Source organism: Spea bombifrons, chromosome 5 (genome assembly GCF_027358695.1).
Source record: "Spea bombifrons isolate aSpeBom1 chromosome 5, aSpeBom1.2.pri, whole genome shotgun sequence".
Lineage (NCBI taxonomy): Eukaryota > Metazoa > Chordata > Amphibia > Anura > Pelobatidae > Spea > Spea bombifrons.
In genome coordinates, this window is record NC_071091.1 from 88,009,252 (window position 1) to 88,031,132 (window position 21,881).

General features: G+C 42.6%; 1 protein-coding gene across 1 annotated transcript in view; it reads right to left on the reverse strand.

Annotated features, from left to right (window-relative positions):
- The window catches only part of ARFGEF1 (ADP ribosylation factor guanine nucleotide exchange factor 1), a 62,862-nt gene that overhangs the window by 5,904 nt on the left and 35,077 nt on the right, over positions 1-21,881 (reverse strand). The window contains exons 7-30 of the mRNA XM_053466181.1: positions 21,595-21,708; positions 20,996-21,156; positions 20,751-20,884; positions 19,444-19,678; positions 18,316-18,415; positions 17,958-18,097; positions 16,449-16,557; positions 15,778-15,979; positions 14,358-14,469; positions 13,748-13,953; positions 12,603-12,687; positions 11,063-11,234; positions 10,165-10,316; positions 9,178-9,306; positions 6,136-6,294; positions 5,510-5,660; positions 5,249-5,336; positions 4,386-4,426; positions 3,469-3,638; positions 3,107-3,258; positions 2,516-2,688; positions 1,659-1,819; positions 1,367-1,497; positions 361-490 (exon numbers count right to left, since the gene is read on the reverse strand). Coding sequence (XP_053322156.1) covers positions 361-490; positions 1,367-1,497; positions 1,659-1,819; positions 2,516-2,688; positions 3,107-3,258; positions 3,469-3,638; positions 4,386-4,426; positions 5,249-5,336; positions 5,510-5,660; positions 6,136-6,294; positions 9,178-9,306; positions 10,165-10,316; positions 11,063-11,234; positions 12,603-12,687; positions 13,748-13,953; positions 14,358-14,469; positions 15,778-15,979; positions 16,449-16,557; positions 17,958-18,097; positions 18,316-18,415; positions 19,444-19,678; positions 20,751-20,884; positions 20,996-21,156; positions 21,595-21,708 — 3,407 coding nt within the window. The remainder of the gene's footprint in view (positions 1-360; positions 491-1,366; positions 1,498-1,658; positions 1,820-2,515; positions 2,689-3,106; positions 3,259-3,468; positions 3,639-4,385; positions 4,427-5,248; positions 5,337-5,509; positions 5,661-6,135; positions 6,295-9,177; positions 9,307-10,164; positions 10,317-11,062; positions 11,235-12,602; positions 12,688-13,747; positions 13,954-14,357; positions 14,470-15,777; positions 15,980-16,448; positions 16,558-17,957; positions 18,098-18,315; positions 18,416-19,443; positions 19,679-20,750; positions 20,885-20,995; positions 21,157-21,594; positions 21,709-21,881) is intronic.

A 21,881-nucleotide genomic window follows, 5' to 3' on the forward strand; every position in this document is an offset into this window, starting at 1 on the left:
TAGCGCATCATATCACCTGCGTGTATTCAACGGACACCATACCTTGGGATTACGCAGGGTGTTATATACCAGCGACCAAAATAATATTTATAATAGAAAATTAAACTAAACTGGAGCACACCGGTGGACATTAATAGGGAAAGAATTGAGTTATACGACAAAAAAACTTTACCGAACCTATCATTTCAGAATAAAATAAAGCCAAAAACGCTAAGCAAGAGGCAGTTACATTAAAATATAAATTGAATTTACGTAAAATGGCACACTATATGTGAGGGTGATAAGGGTTAATAAAAAAAAGGATGAAAATAAGCTACTGTAACTACTGGTCTGGCTGGCTTTAGGATAGTATTATTCCACCTCAGTCTGCTGCTCCGGCAGTTTCATGTTATCAAAGATCCTGAAGACGATTCGGAACAAATCCTGCCACCAGTGCTTCTCAAACGTGTGGCCGTAGGTCTTCATCACTTCAAACATAACGGTCAGACCCCTGCGGGAACACAAACACAGTCAGAGTACCGGTGATTCTGGCACAGAGCCTCTCAAACCAGACATCAACGAGACAAAGTCACCGGCCACTCCAAACGCTCGTTACAATTTATTATAGTAGTTATCATGTTCGCCGACACGATTGTAATTTATTGGCGATATAAAGAGAATCGTGCGGGGAAGCCCTCGGCTGCACTAAAAACCCTCTGCTGAGCTGCAGGAAATAATACAATATATATATATATAATATATAATACAATAAACCTTAGAACTGAAACACAACTTTTCTGGAAAATATTTCTGCTGTCCCTTTAAACACCAGGTGATCTCAGCCACGGGGGGCAAACCCCCTGTGCCGGGGGCAAAACACGAGGAAACGCCATTACTGTTACTAGAGTGTGCAATAACAGTCTGGGACTCTCTGTGCACGACAAGTCCCACAATCCTCCATCTGATGTAGAGGATTATGTAGACGATTATGGCGTTCCTAGTCCAGCATTGTTAAACACTAACAGGAAAGCAGGCAAACCCCTGGTTTTGTTTGACTTGATGTCTTCACATGGCAATAAACCAGCGGCTTCACTCCGTACCGAGCCGTTTAAGCGCATGCTGTTTAGCGCCACGACACGGACAGAGCGTCTTGTGTCACAGAGAAGCTGACAGCCGTGAGACAGATTAAACGATTAAACGCGGCTGCCATATATCTTCACAGATAAAGGCAAAAGGCGTTATGAATTCTGCTGTGTGAGCTACAGATGCATTTTCAGTAAAAAAATGTGTTAAGAAAAATAAGGTATAAAAAAGAATAAAATAAATTCGCATATAACACACAATCAAAATACCTTGAAAAACAGGAATTACAAATACGGATTGTTACCTGGTTCTTACATCTAATTTGCATCTGTTAATGATGCAGGACAGCTCAAACAGAATGGGGAACCATCCTCTCACCCACACGCGATCCTCGGGGGCGACATTCATATCGTCGCTCGTGTACTCCTTAAAGGCCTGCGGGAAGACGGGACGGTTATGGCTGCGTCGTGTGTATGCATTCAGCACACTAGAAGAACCCCGTTACAATAAACATTTCAGTTCTTGAACACACTTTCTGCTAGTCTTAAAGCAATTGAAGGCAGCGTTTTAGTAAATAAAACAGGCTGTGACTGTACCTGGGGCCTGTCAGAGACATATTTCGCACAATGGCGTATCAGGCGTATGGCTTCCATACTGGTGTCTGGAAAAGCCGCGTTACAAGCAAACTCCGACAGGCACTTGACAGCATCTTGGAAGGAATCGATGGTGGCGGGAAAATGCTTCTCAAACACCAGTGCTGCAAGAGAAGAGATGGCGACGAACGTCACGAGTGAAACGGGTTCTCAGAAGGCTCATTATTACTGCTATTAATACGGCCGTGTTACTAGGTACAACGTATCACAACATGTCTACCTTTTTCATTGAGTAGCCTCCCTGTCATTATCTACATTACTGCATCTTCTATCTCACTTTGCAGGTTCCCTCTTTACTCGTACCCATTTCCCCTCCCCGTCCATGTTTTACGCATTCTGGTTCACCATCTGCCGCCTTTATCAGCCCTCTCTGAGGCATTAATAACTCCATACACGATGCAGGCCAACGCAGTTTCTCACTGGATGCCATACCGGCTCATCTACTATGTTTCTGATCAGATGGGTGATTTACAGGTTAAACTGCCCTCACATTGCGACAACCATTATTCTTCCTCTTTACTGTCATTACTATAAAAGGTTGGTTGGTATCGCCTACCATTCAGACATTAAAAGTAAATATAAAGAACCCAATGCGTTATCTGCCCATTGGGTTGGTAACGCACACGGATTTCACACAGCTTTGCTCTTTGATAAGAGAACGACCCCACTGACATCAACTGATCATTCCCAGGAAAAAGTCTGACTGAAACGGTTCGTCTTTGATTTTGGGGAGATCCATAATCAATTTGGTGCATGCGGCTGAGGCCTAATCAGACCGCAGGAGGTAAACAGGCACTTACTGACTATGTGACCAGTGGTCTGGAACGCAAGCTCCACTATACTCTCATCCTGATCCGACGCAGCCAAGTGAAACACCGAGAATATGTTCTTCCAGCCAGAGCGAATATTTGCTGCTTGAGAATTCACCATCTGAGCGATGCATCGTACCACCATGTCTCTAATGGTGGGAGACCTAGTCAACGAAAGGAAATCACACACAGGATCAGGAATTTGGGTGCAACGCTCTTTGAGAATACTATTTATTTATATGTTACAGTCACATATTATGTGTGGGAACGTTAGCCAGCCTAATTGTTATGTCATTTATTATGATTTGGGATAAAAAGAAAAAAAATCTATCACCAAATTAGTTATATTTCTGTATCTAATGTCTTGAAATGAAAATAAACAGAAAAATTAAAGTAGGATGTCTGCAAGAAACTTCGCATGGGAAACCGCTCGTTTAAACATTACAAGGGCTATGGAAGTAAGAGTGGGTCCAAGCCGTGTTACAGACACGAAATATAGCTCAACACATCTGTGCCGGATGAACTTGGGGGTCACAGGCAACAAACGGCGCCAAGTGGACACCACTAGTGGTCAACGCATACCTATTTCTCTTCATTATATGTTCAAACGGCCTTAAGAAGTCCTTCTGGAAACGGAAGTTTGCAAGCTCTCCCTTTTCTAAAAACTTCATCGAGAGCTGCCTTAAGGAATCTACGGCAAAGATGGCCACATCTTCATTGGGATTGCAACCAACCTGGAAACGTGAACAGCAAACAGGTTGTGTTCATGAAATGTTCTTCCCGGATACTTCATTCTACCAGTGGCTATGGTAATAAGACCATGTTCCAAAAACTTTTCGCCAGAGCCACTCTTTATACTTTGTTTAACCCCCAATGAATGGGATATTTGGATTTTTATAAATAAAATACCCTTTCCAGCGCCATTAGAATTAGATGTAGAATACCTTATTAAAATGGTCTCCTATAACTTCCCATATTCTAGACCACTGCAGTCTGATACGGCCCATGTTGTAATAGGATATTTCTACAATCTTCTGCAAGCTGAACATGCGGGGGTGAGTCGGGGACAAAAGTTCATCCATTGAAACCGCACACAGCCAACGAACGAAATCCACTGTAAGGAAAATATTGAATATTGGTATAAATTAAATAAATATACAAAAAGCCAAAAAATAAATGCTTCTAATAGTACCTGACAAAGCTTTTCCTTTTTTTCTTAAAAGAAAAAAAAATGAAAGTCAAATGCCATAAAATAAGGGCCATGCACTGGTCTGGATTATCATCATTATTATTATTATTTTTTATATGCTTGAGCAGAGGGAGATCAATCGAAAATGAAGCGGGTATGTACAGAACCCCTGGTCTACCGCAGGGCACTAATTCAACATCCCTGTAAGCAGAGAATGCCGACCCATAGAGCAAAAGTGTCCATCATCTACCCAATAAAGGACCTCTGTTCCCACCGATCCCTATCAGCAGGAGCTAATAGCATCTCAATCATAAGCAATTCTATTCCAGCAGGCCTCCAGTACGAACACGTTACTTTTGCTTAAAATGGCCACCTGGCTGCTGAGGCTTTTCTTGTGGCTTAGCTACAAGTCTCAGAAGCTAGCTAGGGATCGCAGGCATTATAGTCCAAAAGGAGCCTATTTCACTGCCGAAATACTAAAGAAACACAGATGTCCATCGCTGCTGACACACAGACACACAGCTATACATCACATAACAACATGCGCGTCCTTTACGGGTTCCTCCCTCATTAATGTTACAGCAGATAGTTAAAGTGAAAGTGGGGGGCAAGACAGAATCCAGCAAATACAATGAAGTGAGAGAGCCAAATATACATTTCTCCCATATTTACCTATGGCATTCCCATCCAGCCTTGTGGATCCTGTAAATATCCTGTAGAAACATATTATATATGAATATATGAACTGAGAACAATGTCAAGAAGACTTTTTTTAAGTCAGGGTTAACTACACAGAGTTAATCTGCAGTAACTATAAAAGAAGCTGCATTTAATATTTGGTAGAATTCCGCTTAGCATTAAAACACAGTTTATGGAGGTTATATACAGTTGCCCCATACTGCAAGGAACCGTCCAGTAAACCCGCAAACATTACATGACACCTTTGCCACAACAGTGATCAATGCCTGATCCCAGAATAAAGACCTTGATAAAGACCTCATCGTGAGGTCGAAACGTTGTTGTTCGTCTCTTTCAATAAATCTGCCTGATGGAACCTTTGAGTGCCTGGAGCCTTTTTCTATTTTGATTTACTGGGGAGCTGGCCCTTCCTGGCACAGCTAAGCACCTGAGTTCCTGTGGGGAGTGTGTGCAGATTCCTGATTCTGGTGATCCCAGAATAAGACATGTACAGGTTTGTCACATCTGTATCAGTTACATACATGTTTCCTACAGGCAGGAGATAATGGCCATGTAGGGCCTCATATTTTTGGGTGGTATCAGATCAGAGAACCCCTATTCTGGGCATGGAAGGTGGGGAGATCTACCTTCCCGTTGTGCCGCAGATGACCTGTTCTCTGCCAGTTACACTAGGAAGGTTTGTACATAGATCCCAGAGATCCATGCAGTATACTTTCTGCTTGTTTTGGAGATAGAGCACCAGGTTATGTCTGTACCGCTAATAAATAAATTTCTGCTTTAAACAGGGAAGGCATTAAAAATGTATCACGCACAGGAGAAACAAAATGAATGACTACCTGTCAACGGCCACCACAACGCTTTGGGAGCTTGTCTCTCCTATAGATTCTTGGATACTTGCCATTTGCTTCCAGTCCACATTTCCTCCTACTCAGCAAAAAAAGAAAAAAAGGAAAATAAAGTGTGTAATATTTAGCAGAACAGAGCAAACAAACACTTTAAACATAAAGACAGTAACCAAAAAATAAGAATCTATATAAATGTACATATTACGTGTTACAAAGGAAGCCCATGGAGAAGCAGCTACTGGTTCTACTCACCCAGTCCGAGACTGACAAATTCATCAGACGTTTGGTCCTTGGTTCCGGTGAAGTAACCTTCTCGGTTCCGCACCGTCCCAGATATGTAACGCGGCTTCACTCCGGTGCCTATTAACTGCGCCAGCTCCAGCTGACTGATGCACTTCAGGATCTGCACACAGAGCGCAAGAACCATTTCATGAACAAAATGAAGCAGTTCAAATTCAGGTTATGAATATATTTAAATACAGCATCTATATATTAGTGGCTGCCCATTGGCCTTTTCTAGATATAGCCCCACTCCTAATTATGGTTCCTTCTCATCCACTTATTAAATTCTATGTATCAGATATAGCTTTGTCCTTGTAAATAGAACTTCTTGACTCGTAGAGGATTATATACAATAATGGAGGCCGTTTTTTTTTTTGTAGAAGAACCCCCACAGCTGCTTATAGATTTTTCTATTGACTACTTTTTTTTTGGTCTTAACATCCCAACCACGTCCGGGTGACAACGTTTATATTACGGATTAGTTACCAAGGAAAGGAAACAATACTTGTAATCCTTATGCCGAACAGACCAAAAACATTCCCAAGCCAATAATCAGTGGTGACTTTCACATCGTAAACATAAAAACACAAACGTACCTCATGCCATGAAGATCCCAAGTAGTTGCCATCAGTGTGAGCCACAGTAATGAGGGTTTTGATGGTGTCTATGTTCTTCTGCTTCATTTCAGTAATCCCAGAACTCACGGTGAGCAACGTAAACCTCGCGAGGGCCTGGACGTAGGCATCTCTTTCCAGCTGGTAGACAGATCAAATAAGTCATCTGACAATACTAAATAACTTAACATTTATACATACAACCATAAATCTCATATGTTTGAGGAGTGATCTTATCGCCATGGCAACCCAAGGAATCTTCATGCTTAAACCATTACATTGGTTGCCATGGAGCCAAGAATATAAAAAAAAACCCCAGTACTATTATTTTTCTTTATAAATAAAGCCTATGTCTTCTGTCTTCTATATTATTATTATTATTATTATTAAGACCATAAAACAAATAATTTGTATTTCAGATCCAGAGTGGCTCCCAAAGCTCATAAAAAGACTTTTTCTATAATAATGCATGTTAGAGACCATTTCCCATAGGCCCCAGAGCACTTCGCTGTATGCCGAGTTAGAAAATGAGACTTCCCTCTCCACTGGCTGCTTCTACTAAAATCAAAAGTGTAAGTAGGATGCATACTTAAGTATGCTTACTCCACATGCTATTTATAGCATTTCCACCAAGATAATGGAGATAAGCTACAGCAAATCATATACATCCTAGCTGAACACTGATGCAAGTACCATGCACACGATTGGTCACCACTACTCCCACTGATTTCAAAGGGCTTTCGGTGGGAAGGCTATGGATCCCGTGCAGGTTATGGCGTGTTCAGATCACGGGTTTATTCAGTAAAGCGGGAGATGTTACATGGAACGCAGAACCTGACAGCAGATAAGAACCATTCGGCCTGTCTAGTCTGCCCATTATTCCTGCTGTCTGCTTTATGAAGGGTGCTGCTTGGCAAGTTTCTCCTGCGGGAGTTTAATAGTTAAATTAGAGAGGTGGCTTGCAAGATATACCGCTGATTTAACTATGCATTATATAGGGCTAGCTCAGCTCTTGGTGCAGACGACACTGGACAGGATTGGCCCTTCACAATGAATAAGAAACTTAGGGAGATGAAGCTGCAATGCTCCTCCGGATTTAGTGAATATATTCCAGAATGTAAAATGTGGGCAGTACAGATAAAACCTTCAAATGGTTAAAAAGCGCTAAATGCATTTGAAGTAAGTGGAATTCGGTGAGAAAGTAAGCATTACGAGGCAAAAGATAAAAGGCGCCTTGGGGACCGATAAACGATTACTGCAGCTCGGTGCCGATAATTACTTTCTACAGATTACATTCCATCCTCACACAGGATCAGAGCCCATTATTAAAAAGGTGATAGCCGGTAAATATTAGAGCGTGAGCAGGGTGTGTGCGTCACCCCGAGCGAACAGCGAGCAAAAAAAAAAGCTAATTTCAATCAAGGTCAGAGGCTCGTGACCGGAGACGAGCCGCTTTCTCTTTGCAATGTTTCAGTATCTGGCTGTACCATAGAGAGTAGACTGATCATATTAAAGCACAGTCTGCACACTGTCAGTGCCAACCCCGCCGCCCGAGGTAAGTGCAGAGGGGGCGCGTGTACACCTGTCAACCCCCGCCGCCCGAGGTAAGTGCAGAGGGGGCGCGTGTACACCTGTCAACCCCCGCTGTCCGAGGTAAGCGCAGAGGGGGCGCGTGTACACCTGTCAACCCCGCAGTCCGAGGTAAGCGCAGAGGGGGCGCGTGTACACCTGTCAACCCCCGCCGTCCGAGGTAAGTGCAGAGGGGGCGCGTGTACACCTGTCAACCCCGCCGTCCGAGGTAAGCGCAGAGGGGGCGCGTGTACACCTGTCAACCCCCGCCGTCCGAGGTAAGTGCAGTGGGGGCGCGTGTACACCTGTCAACCCCGCCGTCCGAGGTAAGCACAGATGGGGCGCGTGTACACCTGTCAACCCCAACTAAACGTACCAGAGAAAAACCACGTCTTGGCGGGAAGGAACAATCCTGCCGTGAGTATAGGGTGTAGCCCAGGGCTCGACAAATCCCAGGCGCCAGGTCGACTCAGAATTTTGGCGCCTAGGAGTTTGTCAGCCTCTTACATTCACAAAAAAATGCCCCCGTGTCACCACGCGGGGGCGCTGCTGTTGCTGTCTGCCCAGGAGTCTGGGCAGACAGCACAGCCACTCCGAGCCCGCCCCCGAGCCTGTGATCACTCCCACGGAGTGATCCTGTAGGCTGAAACCGCGATTGCAGAGAAACCTGCAATAGCGTTTTCAGCTGCCACAGGCAGCTTCAGGAAAGGGGGTTCAGTGTTGATTGGGTCCCCACACAAGTGTGGGGACCTGACACAACATCCCCCTGCTGCCTGATCGCTCCATGAGAGCGACAGGGCAGCGTTAACCCCTTCAATGCCGCGATCGCGGCATTTAGGGGTTAATTCCCGTTTTTCAAGGGGCTCTGCTGCTGGTGGTCTGCCTGGAAGTCCAGGGTGCTTCCAGGTCAAATGCTGTGAGTTTAGTAAGTGGGCTGATGATGATCAGATCACTCCTGACCAACTGTTAGTTTAAAAAAAAATACTGGCTCCTAACTTTTTTAGCTGGCGCCTAGATTCACAACAAATTTGTCAAGCCCTGGTGTAGCCCCATTACTGTGTATATGGGAAGTGTTTATTGTATTAATCACAAATACGTTTTCATGTAACACGATAGAAATGCATTTTAACCAAAAAGACTCCAGGATTTGTTTGCAGGTTGGAGACTGGACTGTCCCTTTAAACATGCCCTGAAGTACCATAATCAAAAATGTGTGAAAAGGGTAGAAAGTTGAAAATACTCTAACATTATGGAATTTGCAAAGGTTGCCGTGACAATAGAAAAACCAAATAATTTCCCCAAATCTGGCTTTTACATGATGCATGGATGTAAAATAACAAGAAACTGTATACCAAATACAAGTCCACCATGATGAATCAGTCCAAGGAGAGAGCAGGGAGTTCCAGATTTCATACATTTAACACAATACCGCGGTGTCTGAACATATATGTTTACCTGAATAGTGAAGATACATGCAATCCTGATGGCGCAGCGGATACCCTCCAAGCAGAGCGATGCTACTTCCGTGTCATCACAGTCTTGCAAACCAACACTGAATGCGGCCAGGAACGGCGTCCACGCCAACTGGTGAACAGGGATACAGGTGTTACTTCATCGCGGAAAAACAGAACGCAATCACAACAAGCCTTACGTCTACCATTATTTCGAGGTCCATGTAAAATAATCAGTGCCTGGACTTTGATTGTATCAGAGGAGCTGCCACAGGGAACGGAGGGATAGAGACATGTATAAAAGCAGCGCAAGAGGCACAGACGCAGCTCCAAGCCCCGACGATCACGTTACAGCGAGCCTCTCCAAAAAATACACCACCAGGTTACACTGGTTTGCCGGTTCTGAACCCCCTCATGTAATTCACTGAAATATTATAGATGGGAAAAGATTCTTCACGTTTCAAAACATTCCCTGGAAATTCCACAGTACTCCATTTAGCAAAATATATCATTTAGCTGGCATGACACGCAATACGGTTATATTCAACCTTTTGCAATGACTGATGCCCAAGTGTAGTAGAATAGTAAATTCAGGGCTTTTGACTTTTTGCAGAATGTTGCATACATTTACAGCTGCTGGCCAATCGGGCCCCTGGTTCCATAAACGAGGTTGTAGAAGGCTAGGATCAAGTCCAAGGTCTCGGGGTCCACTAGCTCCACATCTACTGTAAGCCCGCTGCTTGGTGATCATACAAGCCCCTGCAGCATTAGGCACAGAGCCCTCTTCTCCATCTGGCATAGTGTTATGATACTTCATACCGATGATATCACCACCCCATGCCCTTGTGAGTAAGGATATTTTGCTGCTTTCTCAGATGACCAACAGGGACATCCTATCGCAAACAGGAAGATCTCCGGAATAGTAAAGTGAGGAAAATTACTCCTCTGAATTACCTTTAAGATGCTGGGAATGTGGTATTTAAATGCTTACCTTGAACATGGGTCTGACGTGTTCTAGATGGGTAGCACTAGTGAAAGGGGCTTGCACGTGGCTCACGGCTTCCATGAGGGCTTTTGCCGTCTTTGCCATCTGCTCCATCTCTAGATTATACAGTAATCTTCTTTGCTTTTCACTGGCCACACCTGTTTGGTTCAACACATTCATACATTACATGTTGTTAGACTTTACCCCAAAGCTGACACAAAATGCAGTAATGAAAAAGTTTCTGTAAGGGAGAGGTGTCACGGGGACATGATGGGAGAGGGGGTGCTTGTTTAGCAGTATTAGTAGTGGCAAAAAGATGATAACAAGTACTTCTCTCCGGGCTCTCCAGAGGAACCGAGGAGGGCATCAACGCAACGGCCAAGTATCAGCACTACAAAGCTTGACTCCCACATTTCCATTTTATTATTGATGAATGCACTCATGAGTCTAACCACATTAACAAAGCCTTGGTAAACATTTTTGCCCCTAGTTCATATTCCTGGACGATGAAGATTTAAAAGTTAATACCCATAATGCCCCCCAACCCATGAATCTGTATTCCTTGACTAAGTTGAAAAAGAGGGTAGCTTGATAAAATGTCAAAATCACACATCGACCTTGGCCAAACCACTGGATAATAGCACTCTGTTCACACAAGGCAATGTTCTAAATACACACGAGGGTGTGTTATGGAGCGATGCACACTGGAGAACCCTGCACACCAAGACTCTGACCTAGAGTATGAATGTTCCCAGTATACACGGCTTTTCCTTTTTATGCACCGGTGGAAGGTGGGATGTTCAGCGACATCAAGACCATATATACAGGGAATACGCCAAGCCCCGTGGAAACATACCTGTGAAGACAGGCTGCATAGACACCCTGTGTGTTAAACGTTACGTACTTGGCTTGGATGATTTTGTTGTGATTGCAAGCTCTTTTGTTTCCTTCATGGAGATTTTCTTCCCGGCTATTTCATTGTAGATGGCAGACAGATACTCTTCAGGAAGGTCCTTGCTGTCATTAATACCCCGATTCATTTTGATGTACTGTTCTTTGGTCATTTTGTTTTTGACCTATGAGTTTATAACAGAAGTTGAATGATCTAAACATGTCACGTAACTTATTTATAGAGAGAGAGGGGTAAACAGCTGAGTAAGGAAAGAATTGTCAAATGCTTTTAAAGGGAAAAGATGGATTTTATATTTCACATGTGTATTCAGGATAATCATTCTACATGAGCTTGTTAAACGCGCAAGGTCTCCTCATAATGAATTACATTACCGCTCTTGTGCTTCTACATTAGACTGGACATCACTGGCTGTCTATGCCAAGCTTCTTCATTTCAAATCCGATCGTTCAATCGCTTTCAGGGGTGTATTTGTGGAGTATGATTGTTAAACATTCATTCCACAAAGGATTTGGTTTTTAAGGACAATGTGCTTTGTTCCAATTCAGTTTAATTAAATACATGAGACATGAGCTGCGCCAACAAATGTCCCTTATTGTGATTAACCAGGTTAGTGGTCAGAGACTGATAGTGACCCAAAACATCACAGATATCTCTTTCAGATGCATTGCTTTTTAAATCAACTCACATGGGGTTTATTAAACAACCAGAGCTTAACACAAAATGCTTGGAACACGAAACATACCGTTTAAAATATTTACATTTGATTTTTAGGAGCATAAGGTTGCATAGAAAGGTTAGTTGTAATGCTGGTGATGAATTACAACTCCCAACACTCTAAAATCAGCCTTTCGTTAGCCGGGCTAGCTAAGAATCACGGGAGCCGATCACCTGATACAACGAAGCTGTTCTGAGTAATTGGCCAAGAGGTTTAGTTCTTGTGATTCGTTCATAATACGCAATACAATCATCTTATTTCCTGCCTTATCGGTCCGTGTCTTGTAAATAAGTATGATATAAGCATGATCTTAACAGGAAAGGCTTCTGGGTGCAGAACATATATCATACACAGGAAGATCTATATTATATATACACACACACACACAACATTACAGTGTGAAGCTAAAGCTGATAAATGTTACTGATCTTACATGTACTAGAGGAAGACCTCGCTGGGAAATCCACTTTACAGCACCTGCCACATTGCATTCGCTTTAACATTTCAATTATTACACACATTATGAACAATCCCTGGAGTGCTGCTGAACATGAAAGAGTTTTCAGAACCAACAGAAACAGATATGACGGCTTTATAACACGGCTGCCAAATTGCTTCCTATGGAGGCCAGCACCAGTCACCTTCACGTAGCCGGTACACTGTGATCTATACAAGACCAGCCAATGTAAAAACCAAACCTCCAGCGAGCCGCTATCAAAGCTTAACATTCAATCGTACAAAAATCAACACAATCTGAATATTTTTTAATAGAGCTTCTCCTAAGGGGGTTGTATGTAATAACTGCATTTTACATACCTGAGGACTGTGCAGATCTGTAGTCAGCATGATAATTGAATAGGCCAAGACGTACGCAGTGTCCGCACTGGCGAATAACGTTTGCCTGGAAAGCAGAAACATGGAATTTAAGCGTGACTAACATGATCTGAAGCATGAGACTGTCAATTAAATCTGCCTTTATGCTATATTCCCCCTTTCCCGCCTTTCACCGCTTTAATCCATCCTCAACACTGCAGCCAGATTAATTTTTCTCTGCCGCCGCTCCTCATCCGCTGCCCCACTATGCCAATCACTTCATTGAATCCCCATACCCTTCAGAAACAAAAGTTAAACTTCTAACCCTGACCGATAGAGCCCTCAACAACTCGGCACCCCCTTACATCTCTATCCTCCTATCCAAATACACCCCTACCCTCCCTCTTCGCTCTTCTCACGACCTGCGGCTATCTTCTACTGTTACCTCTTCCCACTCCCGTATCCAGGATTCCACCCGCGCCGCTCCACTCCTGTGGATTTCCCTTCCCCGTTCCCTCAAGACTTTCTGCCTCATACGCAACTTTCAAAACCTCTCTGAAAACCCACCTGTTCAGGGAAGCGTACAACATTCCTTCCCATTACTCCCAATCATCATCATAATCAATCCATCTGAACAATCAACAGCTTCAACACATCATCGGCACCAGATCCACTCATCCCCATCCAAGCAGTCCTCTCCTATTGTCTCACTTCCCTCAAACACCGACTAGATTGTAAGCTCGCAAGAGCAGGGCCCTCTACCACGTCTGAGACGCTGTCCCATTTATCTACCACCCTCTTGGAAAGTTAAACTTCCCTACATTACATGGAAGCCTCTGACCCTCCCGTTTTAAACCATAGCCTCGTGGTTTTAACATTTCTCCTCCTTTCAAATAAGCTTCTCCTTCTGTACTTTGTACCTAGCTGAGGGCTGACCAGAGATGCACCCATCTTCCTGCTATTAATGCCTCTCGCGATACAAACCTTGGATGTGATTTATAGAACCTTAGTTCTGTATAATTCCTGCAGTAACCAGCTTTATGCAATGTACAGAACACTACAAAACATGTGTTATCATGGTTTCCTACACAAGCAGCATTAAGAGAGGGCATCGCCGCCCTTAATAACCGGCAAAATATTTTACTAACCCTTGATTGCACTCAAGGTAGCGAGCAGCAAATTTCTCCATTAAGCGATCGATTTTCTGGGCTTCACCTGGAAGGCGAAATCCTTCCAGAAACAGGCGAAGCGCCGACACAAAGTCCTTTCCGGAAAAGTCATGCTGGTCCACGTACGCGTACATGACTTCCTTGTTAAACTTGTCATTGTCTCCAAGGAACTCTCCAACCTGAGTCTGTAACAAACAATAATTCAGCACTGACGCCGATGCACGTTATTACCGCAGCCGCGATCAAGACATAATCATCATGTTAAAAGTCTCCACTGTCGGCTTTTGCTTGCATTGACGTTTTATACCATCTTCTACTACAGTGCAAACTAAATTAAAGGAAAAGCATCAACGGCGCCCGTCGTTCTTATGTATTTATCACTACTCATTCCCCCTGGCATTCGCTCTCAACGAAATTAGGGAACGTACAGGCTGTGAGGCCTTTTCTAGAATGTCTTCCTTACTCCTTGCACTGGTTTTATAGAGGCCAGCGACAACAATATAATAGTCCAAAGAGGGCAAGCAAATTGCACAAAGAAATGCCGCATTGGTTGCACAAGGCACCAAAACGGTGTGTTAGTCATTTTTACCGAGTCCAGCCTGTCCTCTTGGTGCAGGAACTGTGCAATATCGTCTGGGCTCGTTCCAAGCATCCCTTGCTCCTGTAGGTACTGGATCCCTCTTTTTGGTTTCTTATTAAACCTGCAAAGTCAAAAGCACAGGACAAAATTATGATGTCATTACATCTATCTATAAACGACAGAATGACATCACAGAAATAGGATTAAAAGCTCTTATAATACCCATAACAGCATCTAAACTACTTCAATAGTCTTGAATGTTTCGTATAACATTAGCCGGGGTGCGCCTCGCCTTCTCTGGAACATCCGATTTACGGCTTTGACCGGAGAAGGGATTACTTTGGATCAATGTTTTCAGGGTGCACAATGTTTTCTGCTAGAAAGTGTAAAAAGGCTTTGGCTTTGTTATTGAAGGCATTGTTTTCTCAATCTTTTTCAGGCACACAGAGCATCTCTGGCAGCCAGGAGCAGGAACTGAATCACAAGATTATCGGACTCTTATATGAGCTTGTAATATTTCCGCTGCCATGTCATCTATACCTAGTTCTCAGACGAGTCTAGCTTTCGATCGAGTTATAGCTGTACTTTTCCTCTTGTAACGTCTCCAACATTATTAATGCTGCGAAGCATTTAGCATGCCTCTCGGTCAACGCTCTGACGGAGTCTGCTATCAGCATCAGAGGGAACGGCTTTTCAGCCGTAAAGTATAACTCGTCTACATGCAGGAAAATACCATTTCATAAAGAAACAATTACAACAAAAACTGTCCCTCCAGCCATGCTGTAGAACATAGAGGGTTTTAAAGAGTACCAGGCTGGCTCATATAAAGTCTCTGCACACAGCCGTCTGCTTTTGCTATGGCTGTAAATATCCGCCGTGAAATGAAGCTATTGGTGTAAGTATGGAATAAACAGTCTGCATCCTAGGCTGTTGTTCTTCAATGACTGTATAATTACATAATGTATCTTGCTTTAAGATGCTAGTGTGTGATTTCTCACACATGGATATAATGACATTTAACATAGACCATAGCTGGGCTCCATGTAGTACATGTGATCATCCTAGATCAGCTTGAGCTGGAACATCAAGCCCAGGGGATGAAGTCCAGCCAAGGAAATAAAGCAGCCAAAAAAAGTTTGCCGAAAAACACGATAAGTTCACTATTCAGGCCAAAATGTATTTATAAAGGGAATGCACAGAAATCCCACTACAGGAGCACAGAAAGAATCTAGTCATTGCTTAATGCTTCTTTAGGTTGGTGGCTATACATGGAATTGCAAGTTCACCAAATGAAAAGCGGTGGCGCTGCTAGATGCATACGCTATAGAAGTACAGGGGGCCGTTGCTCGCTTGCCAGGCACAGTCAGATTATACGCGTAGATGGCTGTGATTAGAGAAATGTCATTTGTTCTGACGACAAGTTACTTACAGATCAATTCCTTGCTCTATGATCTCTTTTTGCTGTTTCAAGACTTCAAATTGCTCTGGATTGTCCGTTCCAGACATCTGCGTGCTGTAGCTGCCAATACCCGATGACGCCGTTGAATCCAGCGAGTTCAGGCTGCCATATCTGTTGATGGTTTCTGGATGTTTGCTTTCATGGGTATCCTGTTCAGCTGGTCTTTCTTGCCCTGCAATATTAAACCTTTTTAGCATCTTTTATACTTTTTCCAGATGAAAACACATTTTGTGCACAGTGCCCTATAATAATAATAATTATTATAAATAATGTTTTTTATCAATATATACAACACATCCAAACACTGAGATTCCAGTAAAAACAATGATAATGTTTTTGCCAATTATTTGTAAAAAGTGGGTGTTCATTTTGCACTCTGGATCAATCTGATCCAATCACATTTGACCTCTTTGGCCAACGATACATTCTGGATACATACTGACAGTGATAATATGCAGTAATGGAATACAGTCAGCTTTTACTGTTAAAACATCAGTCACGGAATACTTTTTATTTAAAATGTAGTTGCTTCAGGATGCAGGGTTCGATCACTTGGCTTGGCATGCAAGACAGTTGCCTCCTAATAAGCTTGTTTAACATTTCTTTTGCAAAATTAACATAAAGAAAAGAGGTTTCCTTACCGAGGGTTGACTGGGAGTTGGGATTCACATAAAGATCTTTGCTCCATTCCACCATGCATTTCAATATGGACACCAGGCACTCCAAGCCCTTCTTCCTAAGACTTAATTCCTTCAACACAAGAAATGCTATGTTAAAAAATTAAAACCATAAAAAAAGCTGACAGATTGGAGTAATTGTTGTTGAATCTAATTTGTGCTATTATTTCTTTTTTTTTTTTTCTAGACGCGATAGGAAACCAGTTTATAGACCAAATATGCGCGAGCAGCTGGCCAAAAAACCCCACCAACAACAAATGGAGTGCGGGGCAGAAATGTAATTCGGAGAAGGATCCCCAAGAACTAAAATAACATGCAGATGAATGAATATGGCTGTGCCATGCCACATAGCTGTACATTTATAAATGCATATTCACAAAAGCGCAAAAGCAAATATACAGGTAAAAAGGACCCATAAAACCGTTATTACATTGATGGATCTGTGGCACGCTGAAGGGCATGCCAACCCACCCTGCCTTTATATGTAACCCATCACTGAGCTAATCTATATGTGCAGTTTCCGGAAACACACAGATCAAATGAAAGATAAAGCACCTTCTCAGCAGATTACGGTGATAAAACAGCTTGTAGTCAGCCAAAGACACGTATCCCAACATTAAACCTTAGGGCCACGGACACAAGGATGCATTTATTCTAACAGATCTTTTATACTGGTATATGTGACGTATAACTAAGCTTGCAAGAGTAGGGTAATCAGAATCTGCTGGCGCTATACAATTAAATGTATTGCAATTATATATATGAAAGAACCTCAATATAAAAGATGCTTTAACTAGCCGAGTAAAGAAAAGTACAATTCTCGGGAAATGATGGTATTCCTGAATGTGAACAGCACCAGTAACACACATAAGAATCTATTCCATCCGCTCTTTGCCAGTTACGTATATTTTCAGCTGAAATGTTAATTATTTTGCTAGAGCTCAGTCACAGAGAGAACATCTCGCGGCTACAGACACCGATTTTCCGGAATCACACCTGGTTTTACCACTCTCAGCGTGAAAAACATCCACATCTATTTCAGCACAGCTGACACAGCATGCGGACGTAAACCCCATAATACGAGAGGCTTTAAACCCGTCCTCAAGGACCACTAATGATACCTCTGAACACAACCGAGTAATCCCTAAACCCTGGCCATAGTGATACGACAATCACCGCATTACACAACTTTTATCATTAGCTGCCGGCTGCAGCCATGGATGCCATAAAAAGCCCCCCCCCCGATCGGCTTTCATCTTTAAAAGGTATGTTTAGGTATAAAACCAGCGCTTCACAAACAGAATTATTTGATTTTTGTTAATTAATTAGGATACAATCAACAAAAGATTTTATAAGTTACGTGCCAGCTTAAACTACTCACTAAAAACAGAATCTATAATACACAGCTGCTAAAGTGATATGTGTGAAGTCAGCTTATATTTTATATATTATTATTATTTTTATTACAAGTACCTGCATGTTTGACATGCCAAGTTCCTGGCTGCCTCGTCCTTGAGCAATCTTTGAGAGATCGTTCACCAGCCTCTCAAAGATGTTGGCGGCATTCAAGTCACAGTCATAATTGACATAAATATCCACCACGCTCTGTGCATCTGCAGGAGAAAAGTGGTGTGAAGAACAAAAGGCGGGTTAGGGACACGTTCATGTTGCGTAATCACACATACATATTAAGTACAATGCTCATGGCCCTACACCAGCAACCCGGGTCATCAATACACGCAGAGTCCCAGGATGCAGTATCCGCAGACACCGTACCGCAGCATGTTATACACATTGACTATAGGATGCCATTAAATTGCCGTTTCCATACCTGCGCAGATTCTGGTCAGTGTCTGAATAACCATCCATTTGTGATCGAACGAGCTGGTGGAGGTTTCCAGTATGTAAAGGAAGATTTCTTTGAAGAACACCTGAGGACATTGAAGATAGCAAAGATTTATACGTGGTGCCCTCGCAGACAGCGTCTTTATACGGTGGCAGTAGCTGACTGTAACTGTAGTGACGATCATTCAAATGCCAATCCTTATGATCTTACCTAGTGCTCTGAAATGCGTTTCTATTTGGCAAGCAAATTCTTATCTGATGTAAATTTTTATGTTTCTATGCTTAAAACAAAAACATTTCACAGCAGATGAGCCATTTGGTCCACCTCTGTTCACACCCTACCCTTGACTTTTTTCTTCCTCTAAACAGCCTTAGGCTCGTCCCATACATGCATTAAATGTTTAATTTAAATTATTTTAAGCTCTTCTACCTCTGCAAAAGAGTTGTTACAGTTACCCAACGGGTCAGTCTTAGACCAAATAGGCCCCTAGCCACGAATCCCCACGAGTACACCCTATGTCTTTTAGAATGCCACGGCAAGCATTACTAGCCTTTACAGTTCAATAAGTAGGTACAATTATTCTTCTTATGTCTGAGCATATTTGCCTGGACAGCTGCTGGATAAAAATATCAGACAAGAGAACCTGTGTCGGATTAAACTAAAGGATAGGGAGGGACGCAACATATAGAAGAAGTTCCTTATTTCACCGTATTTTTATAATCTTTAGTACACAGCTCCAGGCGTAACCAAACAGTTCTCAAATTATTGAAGGCATTAAGGAATCCAGGAACCCCAACATCTATTATACTAATTCAATCAGTGGGGACTGCAGTTCACCTAAAGTTCACTGCTCATCAACCCTAAGATCCCATCCTGTGCCTCCCCATCAGCCAGGTGTGATGGTGGGGGGTGCGTAACTGGGCTTGGGGTTATTGATAACCCTTCAGAGAGGCACAGACCCCATCCTGGGTAGATGCACTATGGTTGGGCGTTCGCCTGAAGCTCTTGCCCAGTATGGCCAATAATTCCCCCAGTGACTCCCTTTTTTATATATGCAGATTGTATCTCACCAGGTACATAGAAACATAACATGCAAAATAACTGTACACATACCTCAATCTGCATCTTTAAGTGCAACTTGAAGTTTGATAATAATGTCAAGAAAATGGAAAGAGAAAGCTCAAAGACCTCCGGAACGGACGAGACCCCGTTTTTGGACAGGGCCACACAGAGGTACTGCTTGATGGCATTGATAAACATCTCATTGGTTTTGAAGATAGGCCCCGCGTTCTGCAGAATGGACAGAAGGAGCTGGAGGGAGAGTACCTTTGACCTTAATTCATGGGACCTGGACACAACGAAAAATAATAACACTTTAGAACATTATACATTTACCATACTTTTACATGTTCTGAAATATAAATTCTGTGAAGTCATCAGATGACTCGCAAATACTGCTGAAAAACTACCGGAATCCCACAAAGATGACGGGTCCTGAATGAACAGTAGCAGCCCCTACATGTGTTCGTACCTCTATCCTACATGTAAAGGGTTAAATGCGAAACCCAAACATAAAATGTTGGCGGCTGGTATAGGCCTTTGTCTGTTTAGCAACCAGTTAGGGTACCAGAAATTAGAGAATCTGGCAGATACAAGCTCCAAGACAGCTCCCTGTGGCCTGATATTTGCACGTCTGCTTCACAGACAATTGAATTTAGCCTGGAAATCGGATTATTTAATACTCTCTTTTACTGCAATATTGTATATGGTTTGTGTCTGCATTTACTCATAGCTTTGTCGCATTGCCTGTTCATGCGCGCACAATGCATTTCAATTACATTGTACGTATCCCACTGTGACTTTGGCTGCTTATTCCTTTCTTTTTTCCAGCGTCTGCATTCTGGGACTGAGAAACACGCTCGCATTATGAAAGCTTTAGAATCCGTGTTTAAACACGGACCAAATCTAGAATCGCAATGGCTTAACCTAATTGCATTTTATTGTTAATGTTGGACGTAGATACAAGTCGAAGACTGTAGCGGTTTGATTGCAGATACCACACGCATTTATCTACAGTTGCATTTGCCCTAGAGCAGGGGTAGGCAACCTTCGGCTCTCCAGATGTTGTGAACTACATTTCCCTTGATGCTTTGCCAGCATTATGACTAAGAGCATTATGGGAGATGTAGTCCACAACATCAGGAGAGCCGAGGATTGCCTTCCCCTGCTGTAGAGAAAATAGAGCTTTATAGTCAAAGGTGATACTTTTTATGTAAAGTCAGAACATCAACGGTCTCTTTAGATGGAAGGGAAACAAATTCCAGCAGGAATTACAAATGTCAAATTAATGATACTAAAAAAGGCTGATCACTAGGCGAGTATGCAGACCGTTTTGGTGTAATGATACAAGAAACACTCACTTTGGGTCAGGGGGTCCATCAGACAGCGGCTTCATAGACAATTTACACAGTGACCTGAAGACCAGGAAGGCATCCTTTTGTAAGATATGGGAGAACTTAGCACCAGGAGAAGGCCCTGAAACGATTGCACCTTCCTAAAGAAATATAAACAGGCCATCAATTAGCAATAAGCTCCCCCCAGCACAGTTAAAGTTTTTTTTTTTTAGACATGCATTTCTCTTCTTGAAATGAAGTTGATGTCTTGCCTGAGTGTCATTAGAAGAGACTGACAATCTATCATCAGGCAGAGAAGGAGTATATGCCATAGATATCGGTGTGCCTGGTATCCCATTAGCATGGACTGTCTCCCCATCATTCCCATCGTCTGATGTTCTTGCCGGACATTCGTTGATGACGTTCTCCTTATCTGTGGTAACAAGGTTAAAACATAACTTAGAGATGGTAGGAGTAGCTTGGCGGGTCACAACGCATGTTCAGTCAACGCATGTGGTAGGGTACCAATAAAAATGACAAGATATTATGAATGTAATATACATCTCCTAAAATATTGAACGTAAGCTTGAATTACAGCGTAATATAGGATCAAACGTTCTTTAATGTATATTCCTATATAGTATGTACAGGGGATGTGTTAAAGGGACAGTTTACTGTCCAGTACAGCCTTCGCCAACGAAGAATGCATTTTTTACCCATACAAAAGTATGTATTTTCCTGAGAAAGTATAAAAGCATGTCTTTCACATACTATTCATATAAAAGCATGTATATTTAAAGTGAGGTCTAAAATAAAAAAAGACATTTGAATATAAAGTTGTACTGAGGTTAAGGATGTAAGACATTATTACCTCTGACTACGGAGCTCACTATCTCCTGTATTATACTCTGGATAATATTCTGTGCGTTATCTTCACAATCATGGCTCCCTTCTTCTCCAATTCCCAGATCCGTCTTTGAGTGATCTAAAAGAAAAACAACAACCATTAGGTGAAACTGGAGAAAATATGTTTAGCATGGGCAGTTCTGCATGTTTTTGGTTGGTAGTTGTAGGTCTTTTGGTTGGTTTGTATGTCTGTGGCCTCCAACCATGTCCAGAAATGATGGAATGGAAGGAACAGTAACGCTTATCTATACT